We start from the raw sequence: 21404 nt of genomic DNA, 5'->3' as shown, positions 1-21404 counted from the left end.
CCATAAGAACTCAAAGAAACTCATGCAGTAGAATATAGATGGCTCAGACATATAAGAAGTACAATGAAACAAATCTATAGAAAAGCATACAAGTTATTTTTAAGTATCAAATAGGAATTTAACCATACCAAACAGGTCTAGAAGAAAGCCACAAATACTTCTAATATACATAGAACATTAATGCCTAGCTTCCTTAATTGACTAAATTGTTCAGCTGTATAATTACTTGTCTATTAATTTCTCACTTGATGAGGACATCCTGCTGGAATAAAAACTGCCTCACCAAGGTATTGCTTAAATGTCCATGGCTCCACATCTGCATATAAAATTACTTGTTAACAACACTACAGCAGGACATTGCTACTTATCTAGATTAATTGAGGTAAAAACTAGTTTAGGATTCTTACTGAACCCCTCCTTCAGTTGTTTCTTATGTCTCTCATTCAAGTAAAGAGTTTCATCATAGATGGGATGAACCACCTATATATAGCATGCACGATACATGTAACGAAATTCTCTAACACAATGTACAAATAGTATGGTTGACAAAACCAAGAGACTTACAGATAACACAATGATCTTCACTCTTTCTGTGTGTGTTATTATTCAAGTTGCATATTTATATAAAACATCAATGAAGTTCCACTAATTTTAGCCTAGACAAAGCACTTATAAGTCATAAGTTAGCAAGTATAGTGTAGCGTGGCATAAGTATTAACTGTTAAGGCATGAGGATTGTGTCCTTAGGAGTGCAACACAGCAAAATTATGGCAGAAAAGCAACATTTAGGGCCTTAAAAATAATTGTGGGTTTTGGGGGTAACAATAACATTTCACAGCTTATCCATTCTTCATCCATGATCTTGGTCTTTCCTTGGTATTGCACTCTTATTACTTGGGAAGATTTTTTTTTCTTTTCAAATAGAACAATATATATATATATATTTCATCCTAACAATTTGTTTCTTTCTAATGTATCTCATTATATCTTGTTGGACTACCATGAGATTGTTTACCACACTTGAAAATCTGGAAAACAATTTCTAAAGCTTAAAAGTGTCTTAAGGAAAAAGATCGAATGAAGAAAATACAGATTTGCACATTAAAAAATTCCTAAATAACATTTAGATTTGTTATTCTGTCAAACCTGAATTAGGGACTTTCTACTAGCTAGCAAATGTAATTTTGAACATTATCAAGTAATAATGCTTGAAATAATGGCCTACATAGAAGAGGGGTCTAATGAGGGTTGCATTATGCAATAAGAAACCAATGAGGCTATAACAATCTCACGGCTGATATGTCCAATGCTACAACAAGGTTTACATGTTGTGTATCAACGTAAATCCTTTTTCCGTGGAGCACTCATTCAAAAACTTCAATTCCTTGACATACTTAATTGAAATATTGATACAAAATGAATGATAGGATTAATACATGACACCTATGGGAAGTGGAGTGCAACCACGCTATAATAAATTACATTTTAGCAAACAAATCTGTATTCACATTTTAAATCAAAATTCAGATATCATTCTATCACAAGTAGTATTAGGGATTTCATTTATCAACTGTTTTGAGACTGATAGGATTTATCTGTCATCAACAACAAACAATTCAAATTGGCAGAAATATTTGTACACATACAACAAACAATTCAAAAAAAAGAAAAAGAAAAACTCAAACCCCTAGGGATAGTCAGATACCAAGTGAAAACTTCACTCTATTACTTTTTTGTTCATAGCTTTATTGAATGCATGTGTTTCTAAGAGAGAGAGATGGTATGAATGACAAAGCAGCTAGCAGAGCAACCTGTATATAAATAAAGATGGGGGACCTAGCTAGCATGTCAGGCAGGGAGAGTTTTGTGGTGTGTCTCAACTCAACTCTCAATGTTCCATTTAGTTTCATGCATACAAGCTAGCCTAAGGAATGTTGCACTAGTAATAGAGTTAGCTACCTATATAGCTAAGCTAAGGTCTAAAACACAGTGGCTGAGAGCCAAGTTAAAACTAGTTTCATGTAAAGGAATGAAGCCTGGCACATGCAATTTTATACTTATCATCAAGAGAATGATAGATGGATACATATGTACAAGCTTTTTTAATTGCCTTGATATATAGCCCAAAGAAAAGGCGTAAAGATAGAAAGCATTAAATGCACTTATTAATATACATGCAGGCAGGCTTTGTATACATAGTACAATCAATTTTGAAGTGGATAGCTCTCTCTCTCTCTCTCTCTCTCTCTCTCTCTCTTTCTCTCTCTCTCTCTCTCCCTCCCTCTGCTTTATATGAAAATTATAAGCATTCCTTTTTTGATATATATAGTTCTATAAGTATGCATGGATATAAGGAGCTTTATGCTAATACTTTTTCGTTTCACATAAATAGGCATAGTAAAGAATAAATAGCCTATGGAAGATAGCACAATCATAATCAAACCCAAACCTATATACTTATTCCTTAGCAACTAAATTAATTAGTATATGACCATATTATGAAACAGCTAGTAGAATGTAATATATATATTAATAGCAGCTAAATAGTTAAAGAGTTTTGCTTAATTATCTCATAACAGATTAAAGGCTAACATTTTTTTTCGTTCTAGTGGAGAATTTGTCAAGCAGTTGGTGTGCAATGTTGCAGAGTAGCTTTGTCTTTGTCATTAGGCTAACGGTTTCTTGTACCAAACACAGAAGAAGAAATAAAGAGAAGTATTTAATTAAGCCTCGTATAATTGTGAAGAAATTGAACAAAATCAAATCAAAATGAGAAGAAGCTAACCTGTAAAGTATATATAGTCGATAAAACCTTAACTTTGTTCTAGTGAGCAAGATCGCAATACCCAAATTCTGCACAAGTTTATTCAAACATAATTATCATCTAATTACTATAATGGTCAAAAGTGAGAAAATACCTGACCCAAACTCCAATGTAACAAGATGGTGGACAAAAGGCCGATCTAACACTAAAACCTTCACTGACCCATTTATTACCAGTCGTTTGCGGTGAATATAATTAAATTTCTTTCTGAAATGCCCTAGATTTGAGACTGAAACCCAAATTGATTCTTAACTTCGAGATTTGTTTTATCGAAGAGAAGAATAGAGAGAGAGAGAGAGAGAGAGAGAGAGAGAGAGAGAGAGAGAGAGAGAGAGAGAGAGAGAGATGCATTACCTGTTCTTGATTAATTTTCTGGAGCCCAGTATAAACGAACTAAGAAAACCCCAAATTTGAACAAAAACAGAAACCACAAAAAACCCCTAATTTGAAACCCTATTTTCAGAAAGAAGAAACCCACAAGGAGGAGGTATAGATAAGGGGAAAGTGTGAAAGAGACGAGGGATTGAGCTTACAATTTCCACACACTAGTTGATCAATGCTATAACTCAAGGACGCCACTGACGAGAAAGAGAGGAAGGAGAATGAGAGCCACCGACGCCAAGGACTTACGGCAATGGCGCCGCCAAGATCGACTGAGAATGAGAATGAGAGAGAACTAGAGAAGGATAGAGCTGGGCGAGAGATCGAGTGAGTGAAAGAGAAGGAGAGTGTCCGAGCCAAAGAAGAAAAAAGGAGTCTGAGGAAATGTGTGTCGTGACTGGAGAGTTGGAAACTTGGCTAAAATTTTTAAGTTGGCCCCGTGTTTTTTTTTTTTTAAGGTGAAATATAGTTATCAGATAAAAAAAAGTTAATCAAAAGTACAAAATTAAGATATAAAAAAAAAAAAAATTGGTGATATGTTAATGAATTAAAACATCGTCTAAAAAATTAAAAATTAACCGATGTCTAAAACTTTATAATATCAGTTTATATAATTAAAACAGTGATGTCTATTAAGATTTTTCTTGTAGTGATTTTAGAACATTTTGTTCGTGACTTCATTGGCCACCTTTTTTTTTTTTTTTTTTTTTTTTTTAATTTGAGTTAAGAAATGACACAAATGAAGAATTAACCCAAGAGATCAAAGATCAGATTCAAGCAAATTATCTTTGAAAGTTACCCAACAATTTTAACTTAACTTGTCAAAGTTTCTAAGAAAAAGAGACTTCAAGGCTTACATTAGACAAGAAGAAATGATTATGCTCACTGACATATTAAAATTTATGTGCAAAGATCCCTTTTTGAAATCAAGTAGAGTGTGAGTATAGTGTTGATATCCTCCAATTATTATGCAAAATGCAAACTTAGACATAAAATAAAATTGACATTGAAGTACAAATATTGGAAGATAGATCAATCATTGGGTACATTAAGAACATGGACCACTCCTTTACCACTCACATAAGACTTTTCACCACCCCCGAAAGTGACAATCCCACCATCATAAGGTGCTAGTGAAGTGAATACTTCCTTAACACCTGTCATTTTTCTTTTTGTGGCTGAAAATGCAGTCATGGGTACTAGACATTTAGTGGAGCTCTTCACAACCCATTTTTGATGTGGACTTGACTTATTTTTGGGAAGTGGGGTGACAAGTTAGGCAATTTTGGTTACCTCTTTGAGTAGATTGTTCACTTGCTCTTGTAGAGAAATACTTCTCTTTACTTCATTTGATTTCTTTTCTCTAAGTTTGTTGCAATTTGGTCTAATGTGACCCTTGACATTACAATGATGACAAACCGGGACAAACCTTGTTTTTCTATGTGAAGTTGAGCAATCAATTTGTGGACACTTGGTGTAGCTTGACTTGACTTAGAATGAGATGCATTTTGACCAATGTCAATGAAACCTAGACCCTTTTTGACACCATGATCAGATTTTGACTTCACAAAAATGATCTTTGTGTTAGATACACTAGGACTATTTTCACTAAAACCCAAACCGGTCTTGTCCCCATGATGCTTCCCTATCCTAAGCATCCTATCAACTTTTTCAGCCCTAATGGTGAGCTCAACAATACTCTCATTTGTATCATTCACTTCTTTTTTAAGTTTCTCATTCGAAGATTTAAAGTAGATGTTGCTCTCCTTAAGCACTTTGACTTGACTCTCTAGATTTTGTTTCAAGATAGCCACATTTTCTAATTCATTCTCTAATGATTCAATTTTCTCACTCAATTTCAATTTAGCATTCTTTAGTTTCTGATTTTCTTCCTTTATGCTAAGTGTTTCGGTGAAAAGCTAGTCATACTTATCACAGAGTGCAGTGTAAGACTCATCATCAAGAGCAAATTCTGAGTCAGACCCACCATCAACTTGTTCAATCTCCTTGATTGATGCAACAAATGCAACTTCATCACCCTCAATGTCAGATGAAAATTCACAATCATTTGAGTCCTCACTCTCACTATCACTCCAAGTGATCTTCATGGCTTTATTCTTACTTGAAGAATAATTCTTTCTATTATTTGCGCATTCAATTGTTATTTGATCTATTCCACCACAAGTGTAACATTTCACATCTCTCTTGGTTGTTCTTCCTTCTTTAAAGTTAGGCTTCCTCTCTTCTTTTCTCTCAAATGAATTCTCTCCTTGAGGTTTGAACTTGAAGTCCTTGAATTTGTTACCACTAGTCCTAGCTTATCTCCCTTTATTCTTAAGAATTCGCCTAAATTTTTTGACAAACAAGTCAACCTCATCATCGGATGTTGATGATTCTTCAGTCATTTTTTCATTAACCTCTTTTACACTATGCAAGGCAATATCCTTAGATTTCTTGCTGTCCTTCTTATCCATTTCGAGCTCCATCTCAAAAGTCTTGAGTTTTCCAACCAATTTTCCAATTGTAAGTTCATCTAAGTTTTGGACTTCTTGAATTGTATGTTTCTTAGATTGAAATCTTTTTGGTAAGGACCTAAGGACCTTTTGGACAATTGTAGACTCATCATAAGGTTTTCCTAAGGACATGGCTTCATTTGTAAGGGCTTCCAACCTTTCATAGAACTCAGAAAAGGATTCGGACTCTTTCATCCTAATTTCTTCAAATTTGGCATGAACCATTTGAAGCTTAGGTGACCTAACTTGTTTGTCCCCTTCATGAACAACCCTAAGCTTGTTCCAAGCTTGACTAGCCGTGACACAATGTTGTATGTGTGCAAATTATGAGGAAGATAGTGCAGTGACAATAGAATTTCTAGCCTTCTTGTTGGAGCTAGAGGCCGTGACTTTGGCTACAGACCATTCGGACCTAAGCTTAGGTGTTTCAATCCTATCAACAGTTCGAGTGGGAGGAATCCACTCAATAGTGAGATACTCATAAGCTAATTCATCATATGCATCTAAAAAAATTTCAAATTTCTCTCTCCAAGCAGCATAGTTGCTGCCATCAAATAAAGGAAGAGAGTTACAAGACCCTGCAACTCGATTTCTTTCCATTTAAACACACCTAAAAACAAACAACACCCTAGGATCCCTCTATTTGCTTTTAGAGTAGTGCTCTGATACCAATTGAAAGTTTGTATTAGGTGATTTATCTACCTAATTAACTTGATTAAAATCACTGTCAGTAATCGGACTCCAATTTTTGTTTTATATGATCACTTAGGGACTAATCAAGCAGACAAAACTCTGACAACACAGTGGCTAAAATCTGAAGACACAGATTGACTTGTAAATCAAAAATAACTTTTGTAAACAACACAAATCAAAAACACCAAAGGATAAGTGACAACTTATGCACTCAAAGGATCTATCAGTGTAGGCATCCCAGTGCTATCAACAACTAAAGTGGTGTGTGAGCAGATTTTCAAACTTTCATTTAGCATTCAAAAGGTTAAGTTAACATGCTAAAGTGGAGTGTGTGATCTTGTGATAGAATTTCCAGATTAATAATAAGCAACACACTAGAAATAAAAAACGAACAAGGCATAAGATTGTTCACCCAGAAAAACCACTAACGGTTAAAAAACTGAGGGTCTTTTTCAACTGACCAAGCAATCCAATATCAAAGGTTTCAATACAAGCAATCACACAACAAGCTCAATCACTCTAGTCCTAATACTAAGTGGTAGCTTCTTACCATTGTGCATCCTTATGCAAACACCTTGAAGCTAGCAATCAGTCATTCATGTCATTGGCAGCTCCTCCTTGAGCTCTTAAACGCACGGCACCGATCGCAACCAAACAAGTGGATTTCAATGATAATGCTATGAAATGATATGCAAATTTGGACTCTTTAAAAATCAGCCTTCTCAAGCAAAAGACATGAAAAGGCTAATGGAGAATCCTTAATCTAAAATCTAAATGATAGTGTTTATGAATATGTGAAAAGATTTAGAACAACACTCAAACCCATTCAGATTTTAGAGGGTGAAAAAAAAGTTAAGAAAATCATTTAGTTTGAGAAAATCAAAAACATTTTCTTATTTGAAAAGGATGAGCATACCCACAAAAACGCAGCAAGAATACGCACAAAAAATATGTTCATCAACCCACACAGAAAAAGCTAGACCATTACACCCATATACCCCGTACAACACACAGACGCCCTCACCATGTCTGCCCGTGCCACGTGGAAGCCAATCAATGACTGTCCGCAAGAGACAAATAAAGGGCATATTCCTTTTGTCCTAGAGAGGTATCCTAGTACAGCTGATGATAAGAATGTGGAGCTGTAAAATCAGATATTTCTTTATTTTGCAAAATTCAGAAATGGGGAAGAAGATGAATAGTGCTGAGGTGTGTAAGTGAGTGGCGTGAGAATGATGAGAAACAAGATCTGATCTGATTGATTCAGTGAAGGAACCAATTCATGTGCTGTACACATGCATGTTTAGAAAAACAGAAATTAGGTTTTAAATTAAATGGGCTTTAAGAAACAAATCCCGAAATGGCCCACTGAAGTGACAGTGTCATTTAAGTGTTAACCACTGTACGTGAAGATCATTGTCCTTATGATCAGTGAATGACTAGTTAAATAGACACAAAACTGTTTTTTTCGTGAAATGCTTGAAGTGCAGTATATCTTAGATCTTTTTGTACTGCAACTTCATTCTTGATTTCTTCAACACAAGAGATCTTACCCTTAATTCTAGCCTAGAGCTTGTGAGTGAATAATTAAAAAATAAATTCAATGATTTTGAAAAGGAAACACCAATATATCAAATCCTAGAAACTAACAATAGGTACACCTACTTGATAGGGATTGAAAGATGGTAGGTGTGAGGGTCTAGATAATTAAGGATATTGTGCTTAATTCGATCTCTACGTCAGTAGGTTAAGAGTTGGGTGGATATATTGCGGAATCGTAAAGAGTATCGTGATGGGGTGAAGTCATTTTTAGATTATGCGTCGACGTCTGCCAATACTTCTGGAGGTCGAGATAAGATTGTATGCCCTTATAAAAAATGTTGCAATCGTTATACTTATCTGAGGAAAACTGTTCAGGTACAGCATCTTGTTTTGCATACTATGTGGGACAAATATAAGAATGATATATATAGGTGGGCCGACGGAGCATGGAGAGCCCGAGATTGATTCATCAAACGTACGTAGGGGTGATAGAGACTGAAATAGGTGTAGATGAAGATGACATGCGTGATTTCTTCAATGAAACGTTTGTCAAACCAACAATTGGGGAAAAAGTAGGGTTGTCGAGACAACCACCCATTTTTGATGGACGTACACCAGATACTAAAACATTTTATAAGTTACTTGAAGAGGCCAACCAAGAGTTGTACGTACCCTAGGTGTACGAGTTTTAAGAAGTTGGATGCTGTTGTTAGATTGTATCAGATCAAGTGTTTGGGTGATGTGTCAGATAGTGTCTTCTCCATGTTATTAAAATTGTAAAAGAAATGTTGTCTGATAGGGATTGATTGCCAAATTCGAATTATCATGCCAAAAAACTTATTAGTGAGTTGGGTCTCACGTATGAAAAGATTGTTGCTTGCCTTAATGAATGTATGTTATTCTGAAAAGATATGTCGCACTTATCTGTGTGCTCAGTGTGTGGTAGCCCAAGAACAAAAAAAATAGAGATGCCCAAACTATGAACCACACAGGTGGAACCCAGAGTTTTGCAGTCAGTCGACATAAATATGTAAGTAAATCAAATTTTATTAAAATCTTATTTAAATTTAAATTTTATACATTTAGGGTTTTCAATTATTAGAGAAATTAATTATTGTTTTTATGGATTACATAATAAGTTACAAAAGGATGGACGTGAGCCTGACATCTCCTTTTTTCAAAAAAAACATACCAGTAAGGATGTAAGAAGGACTTGGGTTGATGCAGCATCGGAGCAGCATTTTGTAAGTGTTATATATATTTTTTGTCTTAGGTTTTATATTTTATCTTCTTAATTATGAATTTGCTAGTACTAATATATATATTTATTAGGCTACCGTGGACGCTCAATTGCATTCAAGGTGGAATCTGGAGAGGAGGACAACAATGAGCTTCGAGAGCAGGTGTATGTTGCAGAGATGTGTCCTGAGAGAAAGAATAGAGTTCGGCTCTATGGACTTGGTGCGACACCATCTCAGGTGCCATTGGCTAGCTAGTGCACAACGTGGATCATTATCTCGTCGATCGCGCTCTATGCTCGCTTGGAGGTAGAAAATCTACAATTGAAGTCCTAAGTGAAGCAACTTACGACTCAATCGGCGGGCACGGAGGCTCAGCAGGTGAGCATTGATAATTTAATGTCGCAATTGGAGATGTCATTGTAGGCTGCTTTTCACTCGCTGACCCCATCACATAGTTAATTCGCAGCAGCCGCTATCATATACTGGACATACATCGTATCCTCCATATCCGCCTTATCAAAATATTTAACAACAAATTTTCAAAATTCACTCGATCTCCAACTTGCATGGAACAAAATTAAAGTTCTTTTCATCCCAAAAGTAAAAGATACATAGAATGAAAACTAAAACCGAAAAAAGAGTAAAAAGCAATCCACAAACATTATTGGCTTAGAAAAGCCACCAATTTTATTTGCTTACAAACAAGAAAAACAAAGCATCAAATCCATTGTACAAGAAAAGAAGGAGCGCACTGTCATCAATGTTTGCGCTTTAGAAGGACAAACAATCCATCCTCCTCAGTAGTGAGGAATGGACGCGAGTGTGCTTCACGTTTCTTTGAGTAACGTTCAAAAAGAGGATCCATAATTTCAGAGCCAAGGTGTTCTTTTAAAAGGCTCTCCATGCCAGCTCTAACCTGTTGTGTAGTGAACGGAGGGAAAGGTGTTCGAGGGGCCTCCTCCAATCTTGCAATCTCAAAACTCCTATTCTCATTTATCAGCGTCCATAGCTCCTCTACTGATGGGCTGTACGTTAGATGGTTGAAAGTGTCAAGTTTATCATGGCTTACTAAACCCTGCATGTACGCATACATACATTGATGTTATATAGAATTAGAATGGATCTTCCGGCCAAAAGGAAAAAAGAATTAGAATGGATCTTTCTTCATAAAGCATTCAACTCAAAACTAACTGTAATTAGGTGTATATATAATTAAACTCATGACTTTATTTATATAATTTATTGTAACCAAGGCTTTATATAGTCTTTTCAGATATATGTAGGCCTCTTCAGCTGTGAGACTAACTATCTCACTTAAGCCACTTTCTCTTTCTTCCTCACCTCTTCATAAATTAATGTTGAATTTGCTTCATCTAAGACCAACTTCTCCTTCTCATACATTGTGATTGTCACAAGGTGATCATAGCTCTCAAGCATATATCCAACTTATTAAACAGACGCTTGTCTTCATCATCAAGCTTCCCTGACATATTCTCCAGATCAGTGATCACCATTTTGTTAACTTATTGATGTGATCTTGAATCCAAACGCCCTTACCCATCATGAATTTCTAGAACCTCCTCTTGACAATGACACGGTTCACTACAACAAAATCTAGAAAAGGCAACCAATTTTTTTTTGTAGGAATAGATGCAACTGCCACTGTTGTTAGTTTGTATTGCCCATTGCCACCCTGCAGTCACCATAGAGCATGTTGGAGGTTGGTGTTGGGGTGGCAAGGGAGGTAAGGTCACCCACATGTAAGAATGGTGGAAGCTTCTACCAAAACCTGCTATGACAGTCTGCAAGATTCGGTCCTCACCAATGCTGCGGTTAGTTGGTTTCAATTGTTCACCATATCTAATGAGGTTGCTATATTGGTGGAGGATTGATATAATTAAATAATGATATGCCATAGTTTCTTCTACTATCTTGTTAAAAGTGGGTTAGGTAACTCACTAATTCCAACAGTAGCTTGCTGCATTCCCACCTTCTTGGTATTAGTTTTTGATTTGGTTCAAGTAATTAAATGTCCTCCACCATGCAAAAAAAAAAAAAATGCTTACTAATTAATAGTAATGAATTTTCATGTAACCTCAAAGGAACACTACTAATTAATAAACTGCTCATAAAATCTGAAAACACATACTTGAACCGAATGTAACTTGCATTACACATATATATTAGTTGAAACCTAAAGTACAAATCATTCTATCAGTTTCCTTCAACACTCGTACAACTAGAAACATCTAAAACAATTAAACTTGGTCAAGCAACAGCTCCAAACCCGCTACAAAATACGTAGATACCCTGCCAGTTTTCACAAAAATATGACCAAGCTTTCACCATCAATATCATCCCTTTCAAGATCCCCCTTCACGAACTGAAGATCCTTCAATACCATCAATCTCATAGAACTACAAAATGAAATTTCTTTAATTGTACTACCAAAATAAATATATAAATGCCCCGATAATTATCAAGAGTGTACCTTAAACATGCAACTTTATCCTCTTGATTTGTTGCTGCTTCAATAGTAACTCCCTTTGCTTCAAGAACACCATTTACAAGTCATATAGTGCATATCTGTTAAATTTACTGATAAACAAACTTTTTTGTTATACTTATATAGAATTAACCAACAATAATACTTAGCCATTGTGCATCATCTAAAATCTACACAAATATATACACCAATATATAAACCATGCAATATTGAATGTTTCATATTGATGTAGGACAAGAAGTAGATTCAAAGCTTGAGGACCGGACCTTTCCCCAGAGGATCGAACCTACAGAAACTCACCATTGAAGCCATGAAGCTGAGGACTGGACCTCCAGGAAGCCTCCATGAAGCTGAAAATCAGACCTCCTCCTTGAGGTTCGGACCTCCAGGAAGCCTCCATGAAGCTGAAGACCGGACCTCCTCCTTAAGGTCCGGACCTCCAGAACCTCCAGCAGCTCCTAACTTCACCATGAAGACCGGACCCTTCCAAGCAAAATCTAATACTTTATATTCCTTTTATTTTTGAGTCTTAGAATTTACTACGAAATTAAGTGTTTGTTTATAGCCACAAAATCATAAGGAAATTTATAAAATATAAATAAATATAAACATATCTAAAAAATGAAAACAAAAATACAAAAAAAAAGCAGATTCACAACAAATTTAAACAGATTAACTCTCAAACTCTTGTTCATAAGAAAGAAGCTGTTTTTTATTGTCTACAACATGACTCAAACTCAGTTCAACTAGGATGAAGGTCTCTTAGAAATTATGGATCTTGGATAGGGTAAAAATTAGAGTTCATGGTGGGTCTCACCAGAAATTCTTCATATCCTCATTCGGGTGGTCTAGAGGATGTTCTTAAGATGATGATGATGGCGACAGTAGAAATGACTTTGAAGATAGAAATTCTTCAAAGCTCCAAATTTGAAAGGAAACAATGAAACATAATAGTTACAACTTAAATCTTCCTCTAAACACAAATCTACAAATTGTAATAATTTTCAAAATCCCGAAACAAATTTCATGATTTGAGAGAGGAAGAGAGAAAATGTTTGTTTACCCGTGCGTGTCCTCTAAGTTGTATCCATGGAGAATGCAGGAGAAAAGATTTTGGGACATAGCAGTGAGAAGGTGTGAATCCATGTTTCCATTGGGTTGTTGAGCAATCAAAAGGCAAGGATAGAGAGAGGAGGAAGAGACTAGTTGATATATAGATTGAGGTCCATGTTGCCGGTGTTGACAACTGGACGACGAAGAGATGGCCGGAGAGAGCTCACAGCAGAGGAGAGAGAAGAGAGAGAAAGAGAAGGGGGTGTGCGGCTGCTTCAGGACTAAAATGAGAAGAAAAATGTTGAAGTTAGGTCTTTTTAAAAACCCTATATGACGAATTTACTAAATTAATTGCCCTTTAGAAGCCACATGGCACACAACTATAGGCTATAGACTAACTAGAAGAACTAATAACCACAATCACTGAAAATACAGACACGTGTACAGTTCAGCACAACCATGAAGCAGAGGACCGGTCCTCCACCTTGAGGACCTGACCTCCAGGAAGCCAACATGAAGCTGAGGACCGGACCTCCACCTTGAGGTCTGGACCACCAGAACCTCTAGCAGCCAACACATTTTCTGAAAAGCATATTGTCTCCATCTACACAACAAATGGGTGTAGCAGGTGCTTTCTCATTCACGCACAGCCCAAGCACAAAGAGGAACCACAATTTCTGAAAAAACCCAAGTCCAGGTGCCACAAACATGAATAACGGTAACCATAGAAGCAAAAAAACTCATGAATTTCCCCCACCTATGCACAACAACAGTAGAAGGATTGAACCCCAGTTATTTGGCAATAAACAACCCAAAGGGAACCCACTTTCCGATGGTGACTGGAGGAGGAGCAACCCCCTTAATTTGAGGATTTGAACCGATCGGCACTTTCTGGTGTGGATCCCGTTTGGTTTGGGGGTGGGAAGAAAGAGATGCTGCCACTATATAAGGAAACCCAATAATGGTTTAGCCACTAAGAGCAACCAGATAAAAAATTAAACTCCTTTTTTTAGTTTAAATTATTGGGGTGCCACAATTTAATCAACTAATCAGAATCATTAGTTGAATATGCAATCACTGTTCATGTCAGACTTAATAATGTAATCACTAATAATTAATATTAGTGAACAGCCACATTAGCAATTGGCACCCCCCCCCCCCCCCCCAACTTTGGTGGAAATCATTGGAGGCCTTTGGCCAAAATTGTTGTAGTGGTTAGAGACTTCTCAAGATAAACTTCTCATGTTTCTTGATGATGTCCTTCGCACATTTCTCATTTTAGACATTGTGTTTAATCTCCCTTGTAAAAAACAACCCAAATGGAGAACAAGCCATACCGTTGCTGTGAAACCCCAGCCCAGAAACTTTTTTCAATTTTTTTCTGAAAATTTATGAGAGAAATGGAAAATTTTTCAAAAAGTTTCCTTATTATTCATTTTATTTAATCATTTTTGGGGATTTTACAAATTATGTGTAATGACCTAGTTTTACAAGCAACTTGTATATGTACATATATTTACTTAATATTACTTAAGTACAAATTGTGTGCTAAACTAATTATGGTATATATCAATATTTGGGATAGGCTCTAATATAGATGAACAGTAAATAAGCATGAATGCGAGTGCCGACATGGTGTCAATACACGAAATTGAGATGTGCTACAGCCAGTTGATGATGTGTCAACACCGTGTCCCCATTACGTCGACGTCGCATTTATACTTATTTACTGTTCATCCGTATTAGAGCTTGCCTAATCAGTAATTATTTAAAATTATTTATATTTATCTATATATATATATATATATATATATACCATGAGCTATTGTAATTGTTGTTTTGTGGTGTGATAACCTGGGCATTTAATTTCGAAAGGGTTATGTTAGAGTGCCTTAATAATTGGTGCCCTAATTGTGCCCTAATGACATGGAATTTCCATGTCAACTAAAGTATTTAATATTGTTATATACATCTCATAATTCATTTTGCCATATAAGGTTTTAAAAAGACATATTTAACCTTTCTTAAGATCTTTCAAATTAAATTACAAAAATTAAAATATTGGATTCCCAAATTAAGAAAACATAACCAAAGTACGTTATGGCTTAAAAAAATTTAGCCCCAATATTCTTAGAAACCTAAAAAGCTACTAACTTGCCACTGCCCACTGTTGATGCTACTGGAAAGGGAATTTGGCTTAGCTTTTGGAGACCTGGGTTTGCTGATTTTGGAGAATAGTGAGAGGAATAAGGGGTTGATTGGTTTCGGGTTTCCATTTGTTGGGGTTTGAGTTGAGTCTGTCATTGCTAGTGAGTTGGGTACTGATTGGTGAAGAAGCTAGAAAATATGGATTGGAGTGGTCAAAGTGTATTCTATACGGGCTTGAGGAGAATCATATTAGAATCTATCTTCTAATGGCCTTGATCAAATTGTTCAGAAAATCTGACTTCAACTTTTTCATGATAATGGCCTTGATAATGGCCAAGAGGTTCTAGTATTTCAATTTACTAGGCAGCCAAGAAATTCTTGTATTTCAATTCATATTCGTTGATTTTTGAAGTCCAAATTTAGTCTTCCAACAATATTCACGAAAAGTCTATTGGAAGAAAATAAATTCATCAATATATAGTGTCTACACATCATTAATCCCCATTGTTGATGTTGAGATTACTCTAACTATATTGATGACCACGATGATATGCAAATGTGATTATGAAGAGTGACAAATCTAGTAATCAAGCACAGAAAAAAATATATATATTGAATTTCAAATGGATAAGATTGTCTTTCAAAAAAAATAATATTAATATGATTTGGCAAATAATAATGATGTGTGTAAAATAATTTTGCCACATCAGATTAGGGAATATAGATCTCGTGCCCTAATAAGGCACAAAATCTTTTCACATTTCTAAAATGGAGTTCTCAGGGTTGTACTTGTCTGTGCGAATGTATGCTATTGTGGTTGGATGCCGCTATGACAAAATGTAGCAATTGAATTTCTGTTTATTTGCGTATGAGTTGGTTAATTTCATTACATGAGCTCCATAGCTTACCGAGCTTTTTATGTGACTCGGTACACCATTCCATGGTGTAAGAGATCATTTTGCAGAGTAACTGAACTGATGAGGCAACGCGAGGAGGGCATGGTAGTGGCAGTAGGCATTTCAGAATTCTAATGATATTCTTTATATTTTGAAAATCATTTGGTAAATCATTTTGTTTTCACTTTGTCTCATTAATGATTTTTAATCATCTTTCAAGGTTGCTTTTAGGCATATGTAATCTCAAGGGTTTGGTTTTGTTGTAAACTTCTTAATTAAGTAATTATTTATTTATGCTGCTCATTTTATTTCTGATCGAATCCAATTTTCAAACAGAAATGGGTTTAACAAATTCTAAATGACTTAAGACTGACACTTGAGGATGAGTGTCGTACTTCTGGGAACCTTAGTGCTGCTTATCACTTGCCCCGGGTTCGGGGCATGACAATCAAGCTCCTCCCAATCTTCATCATTCATGGCGTCAAGGTTGTCAAATTACTTTTCAAAACCTCCAACTACTTTGAGGCCATCAAAAAAATCCAGAACTAACTTACCGAAGCAAATTAACCTCTACTACTGTCACACCTTAATCCGGAATTAAGAATAAATCTCGGATTAAGGTGCGAATCACATTCAAATTATAGATTTTACTCTTATAATCATAATGTGACTAAGGAAAATAAATTAAATAGAAATAAAATTCTTAATTCTATTATACAACAAAACTTTATTCAAGCTTAATTTACATTATACGCCTTACTCCATGCTCCAATACTTTAATTAAATCCCACAAAACTTCAATAATTAAACTTAAATTTAAACTCAATTCACACTTATTCACTGGAACTACGTCTAGCTCATCCTCTTACATGATCAGATCTTCTGTTTATGCACCTACAAAGTCTATTAGGGGGTGAGCACCAACGGCTCAGTAGGGACTTTTGACCTTATCATGCATAATTGATTAAATGGATCGAAGCTCCGTGAAAACATACAACATGTAACAGACAATATATAATATAATAATATTAAACTAATGCAAGAATGTTATGCTACACTTCCTCAATTCAATCCCTTAAAAGTAAATTGCAATACATCTTCATTTCAATCGCAACTGAAGTGCAAGACATCCTAATTAACTTTGATCACAACTGAAGTCCTCAATGCGCTTTGGGAGAATAGATCGTTTTATTGAAGAGGCTTCATTCCCCACACACTACAAAATTTAAATTTAAACTCTCAATCCCTTCTTACCACCATGATCTCCACTTTTCAATGAATCATGCTTCACGTTCAAATAAATGGACTACTAATTAAGTTAACTAATTCCTATCATGTTTAAATAATTCAAACAATTCAAATAATTCAAATAATTCATACAATTCACGTATTAGCGTGCATATAATATTTTTCAACAAAGATTAAATAAAATCAATTTACAGTCAAAGGTTCCCCAGATTCCCCTACCTTGAATATAAGTTCAATCCGCCTTTAGAAATTGTCACGTGCCTCTCGGTTGTCCTCCAAGCCTACTCCAATCATAAAAATAACAAAAAATCACAGTTAATTAATGAATAAAACCTCATTCATTTTCTAATCCTAGTGTGTGTAGTGCACTCTCTAGGGTAGAGTATGGCAAAACAGAGTCCACCATCGGACTCTAAATCGAAAATATAGTTGGAAGGGACTTTCCCCGGTGACCGGAGCTGCCATACTCAGCCGCACGCACTGCCACATGCCAGTGGTGCGAGTGGAGGTTGCCGGCAAGAACTATTCATCATCTTTTTCTTTCAACCCCTGTTCTCCAGAAATTCCTTTTTTTTTTTTTTTCTCAACTTTGCCTCTACTTTTAACCTATCAAATCTTCACCAATTCCTGCAATTTTATTCTCATTTTGAAGCTATGCATTGTCTCTTTACATCCATATAAACAACATTCAAAACAGAGCTCTACAATATAAGATAATTGGCCTCCAAGTAGGCTACTTGAAACTACAAATTTTCCAGAAAAATTTCAGATTTTTTGAGCTTTCAACCTACTTCAATTTCCTTTGATTCTGACACTCCAAATCAGTTTTTTAAGCTTCTAAAAACATTTTTAAAGTTCAATTATAAATAAAAACAGAGAGTTCATAAAAGGGATTGAAGCTCACCTTCTTCCTTCTTTCTCTATCAACAAGAATAGCACTCCTCGTCCTTGTCTTTATCTTGATTACTGTAACCTCTCAATTAAAATCTTCCACAACTAGAGATATCCAAACCGTGGATTGTACAAATAGTCGCATCGAAGCTGATAACAGCGGAAGCATAGGGGGAAGGCTTTCATGTGCTGACAAACGAACAATTACTTCCTTGGATCTATAGAAAAGTTTGCAAAAAATATGACAATCTGCGCCCTTCCCTCTTTCTCTATTCTTTGGATCTGCAATCTAAACAAATTCTAAGTTCCTGGAAAAAAAAAAATTAAGAATGTTGAAAAATTAACTTTTAAATAAATTGTAAGTGAATCAATAGGGGTAAATTCGTACTTTGATAAAAAAAATACAAGTTAAAAGAATAATTCATTTCAAGTGACATGGCTAAACCTTGTACATGTCTTTGAGATACGATTAAGGCACAATTTATTAAACCATGTCTTTGAGATCGATACAATTAAGCTAGGCACAATCATTCCCCTTTTGAAAATCCAATCTCCAACTTGTAACAAAAAAAACATCTTTTTCAACTACAAAGTAAAAGATAGAGAGCAAGCGCATTGTAATCAATGCTTGCGCTTTAGAAGGACAAATAATCCAACACTCAAGCCATCTTCAGCAGTAGTGAGAGGTGGACGTGGATGTCCTTCAAATTTCTTTGAGTGGCGATCAAAAAGTGGTTCTATAATTTCAGCACCAAAGTGTTTGCTAATAATGCTCTCCATGCCAGCTCTAACCTCTTGTGTGCTATTCACAGGGACAGGCGTTCGAGGGGTCTCCTCCAATCTTGCAATCTCAAAACTCCCATTTTTATGTATCAGTTTACGTAGCTCCTCCATAGATGGACTGTATGTGGGGATGTTAAAAGAATTGATTTTATCTTCGCTTAATAACCCCTGTCCGAACATAAGAGAATAGAAGTTAGAGCATCAACCTCAAAACAATTGTACATCATAGATGGAAAAGGCCCATTACATTATATCTTTTCACAAGGCTATAAATTCCCAACCTGATACATGCACTTTCAATGTTAAGTAACAATTAAAGCACTTCTACATATACCTCATTAGCCATATCTATAAGGCAAGATTCCACAGGTTGGTAAAGAGGGCCACAAGAATACTGTGCCGGAAGTGTCCCATCCGGACGCCCTGAAATAAGAAGCGCCATCAACCCTCCGGGAGCAAGCTCTTGTGATCGAGCATCAAGGAAACATTTAATGTCCTTTGCATACTGAACTGCATATGCCTCACCAACTTCAATAGGTGCATTGGAATAGTAAATCCTCCCCTTGTTACATATTGGTGATTTCAAATCACCCACTCCTGGTACCTTAGAAAGCCATATGACAGAGTAAGCGGAGTACACAAAATTAAGGGAGCTAGGCCTTGGGAAACAATCTTCCATAAAATGATCCCGGAACTCCCGCTGCAAAGTACTGCCTATTTGGGGGAAGTTTGGTGAAGAGACTATTGAAATCGTTTGAAACATGGTCATTGAAGTATACATGGAATTCGGGTAGAGAATCAGAGTGGCCTTCAATCTGGAACTTTTGTGCTACAGTTTCTATAATATTGTTGACTGCAAAGAATGTGTTGGGTCCAACAGAACAACCCAAATCAGCAATCCGAAATGAGGTTGAAAAAGGACACATATCATTTCCAATGTGAAGGTTTTCAAGTATTCCCTCGACTAGCATTCCCTTCACAGTACCAGCTGCAGTCCTCTACAACAAAAAATATTAACAAATAAGTGTCACAAGTACAGAAGCACATGCTCAAAATATATGGTGGTTTATTTGCAAAAAAAAAAAAAAAAAAAAAATAATAATAATAATCTTTAAATCTTTGGCGCTTGTCTACCTATCTTTCTTAGTTTGTGGTTTTTAACTAGTTTTCTGTTGCTGTACTGATTAATTATTTATGATTTGTAACTCTCGTCTGATCTCTTAATTATGATTTGCTCATTGCCAAGAAAAATTGGTTTTATGTAGATCATGACACACACAAATATATATTGGTTTATTGAATTGTAATAATTTTTTACATACTGAGAGTAACTCGAGCAACAAATTAGATCTAGCTAGATATAGAATGAGCAGCAGAATTCTAGTTTTGAGGAAGAAAAGAAAAACCTGTGGATTGGAATTTTTGCCGTAGCTGTATTGGCCATCTCCTCCAGTCATAGGAAATGCTTCTTCCATCCCTGTCTGAAAATCAAACTATCAAGAAAACTAAAGGCAGCTTCTTTCTTTAATTTATTGCCGTTTAAGCTCCTACGTATTGACTTTTCAACAAATATCAAACTAGAGACCAATAAAACACTTATGAAATTACAAAGAAAGAGCATAGTAGACACTACCGTCAGATCATATTTTCTCTCTATTTTTTTTTTTTATGTCAAAATTTCAAATATCATAACTTTCACATCTTACATATATCATAGATGTTTTTAAAAATAAAATAAGAGAAATTATATATTTTTGCAAACCATCTGTGGCGACATCTCTGTATCCTCAGACGAAAAAATAAATCTCTGTATGCGGTCACTGTGCACGATGGGCATAAATTATGTAAAAAACATTAATTGATATAGATAACTAGTTAGGGAGAAATTGGAAAACAAAACAAAATGTACCTGATCCGAAGAGTTTATGGAGCTGTAATATTGTCCATCCCCCCTATTCATTGGGCAGCCAGCAGAACCGCAGCTCATTTCTTCTGCCATCTCTCTCTCTCTCTCTCTCTCTAATCTCTATATATATATATATATATATATGTTTTCTATTGACTAAGAGGAATGGTGGAAATTATAAGTTGACGATGAATAGTGGACAACTGGAGATGCTCTATTTATTACAACTAATCGTATTACAAAGAGCCAAATTTACCAAAAGACATGAAGTTAATTTGGACTGTTAGTTAGTTTGGACTGTTTGTTAGTTTAGTATATGAATTTTGATTTGTTAGAACCTTAAAAGTAATTATGCGAGTCACGCACGTAATATGTTTTGGATGGATTATATAATCATTTATAAGTACTTTGACACAATTCATTATGTCATTATAGAATTCATTCTAACCTGCTAATTATTTATAAGTCGAGATTCCTTTTTACAATATTATGGTGGATCCTAGAAAGGAAGAACTAGGCTGTAATCTTTTTCATTTGTTTTTATCCACATGACATAATTTACTGTCCACATCAGCGTAAGTGAATCTCACACATGCTATATGCAGTCAAAACTAATAGAAAAGTTAACAGAAGAATCACATTGCAATTTTTATAAACTTTAGGTTCCACATTGAAACGTTTTAAACATTGGGTACCAAAGTTAAAAACCACCTATACTTGAGAGGTGCAAAGTGTAGCTGAGCCTTTTTTTTTTAATCTAATCTTCAGCATATTTTTTT

The 21404-nt window shown here is 35.4% G+C and overlaps 1 protein-coding gene and 1 pseudogene across 2 annotated transcripts; both read right to left on the bottom strand.

The window, feature by feature from the left end:
• Nucleotides 1–9951: 9951 nt before the first annotated feature.
• Nucleotides 9952–12171, bottom strand: LOC147293185 (loganic acid O-methyltransferase-like). The gene is made up of 3 exons (XM_086231024.1): nt 12064–12171; nt 11530–11586; nt 9952–10269 (listed from the first exon to the last, which is right to left on the bottom strand). Exons 1-3 carry the CDS (start codon nt 12169–12171, stop codon nt 9952–9954), a joined length of 483 nt encoding a protein of 160 aa, XP_086087150.1.
• A 6306-nt stretch (nt 12172–18477) lies between these two features.
• LOC147293184 (loganic acid O-methyltransferase-like) lies at nt 18478–20194 on the bottom strand (annotated as a pseudogene). The gene is made up of 3 exons (XR_015120722.1): nt 20126–20194; nt 19054–19717; nt 18478–18887 (listed from the first exon to the last, which is right to left on the bottom strand). The product of XR_015120722.1 is annotated as a loganic acid O-methyltransferase-like (transcript).
• Between the last annotated feature and the right edge of the window lie 1210 nt (nt 20195–21404).

This window comes from Dryas octopetala, chromosome 2, assembly GCF_963921425.1.
Source record: "Dryas octopetala chromosome 2, drDryOcto1.1, whole genome shotgun sequence".
In the NCBI taxonomy this organism is placed as follows: Eukaryota; Viridiplantae; Streptophyta; class Magnoliopsida; order Rosales; family Rosaceae; genus Dryas; species Dryas octopetala.
This window is presented reverse-complemented; position numbering and strand designations above follow the sequence as displayed.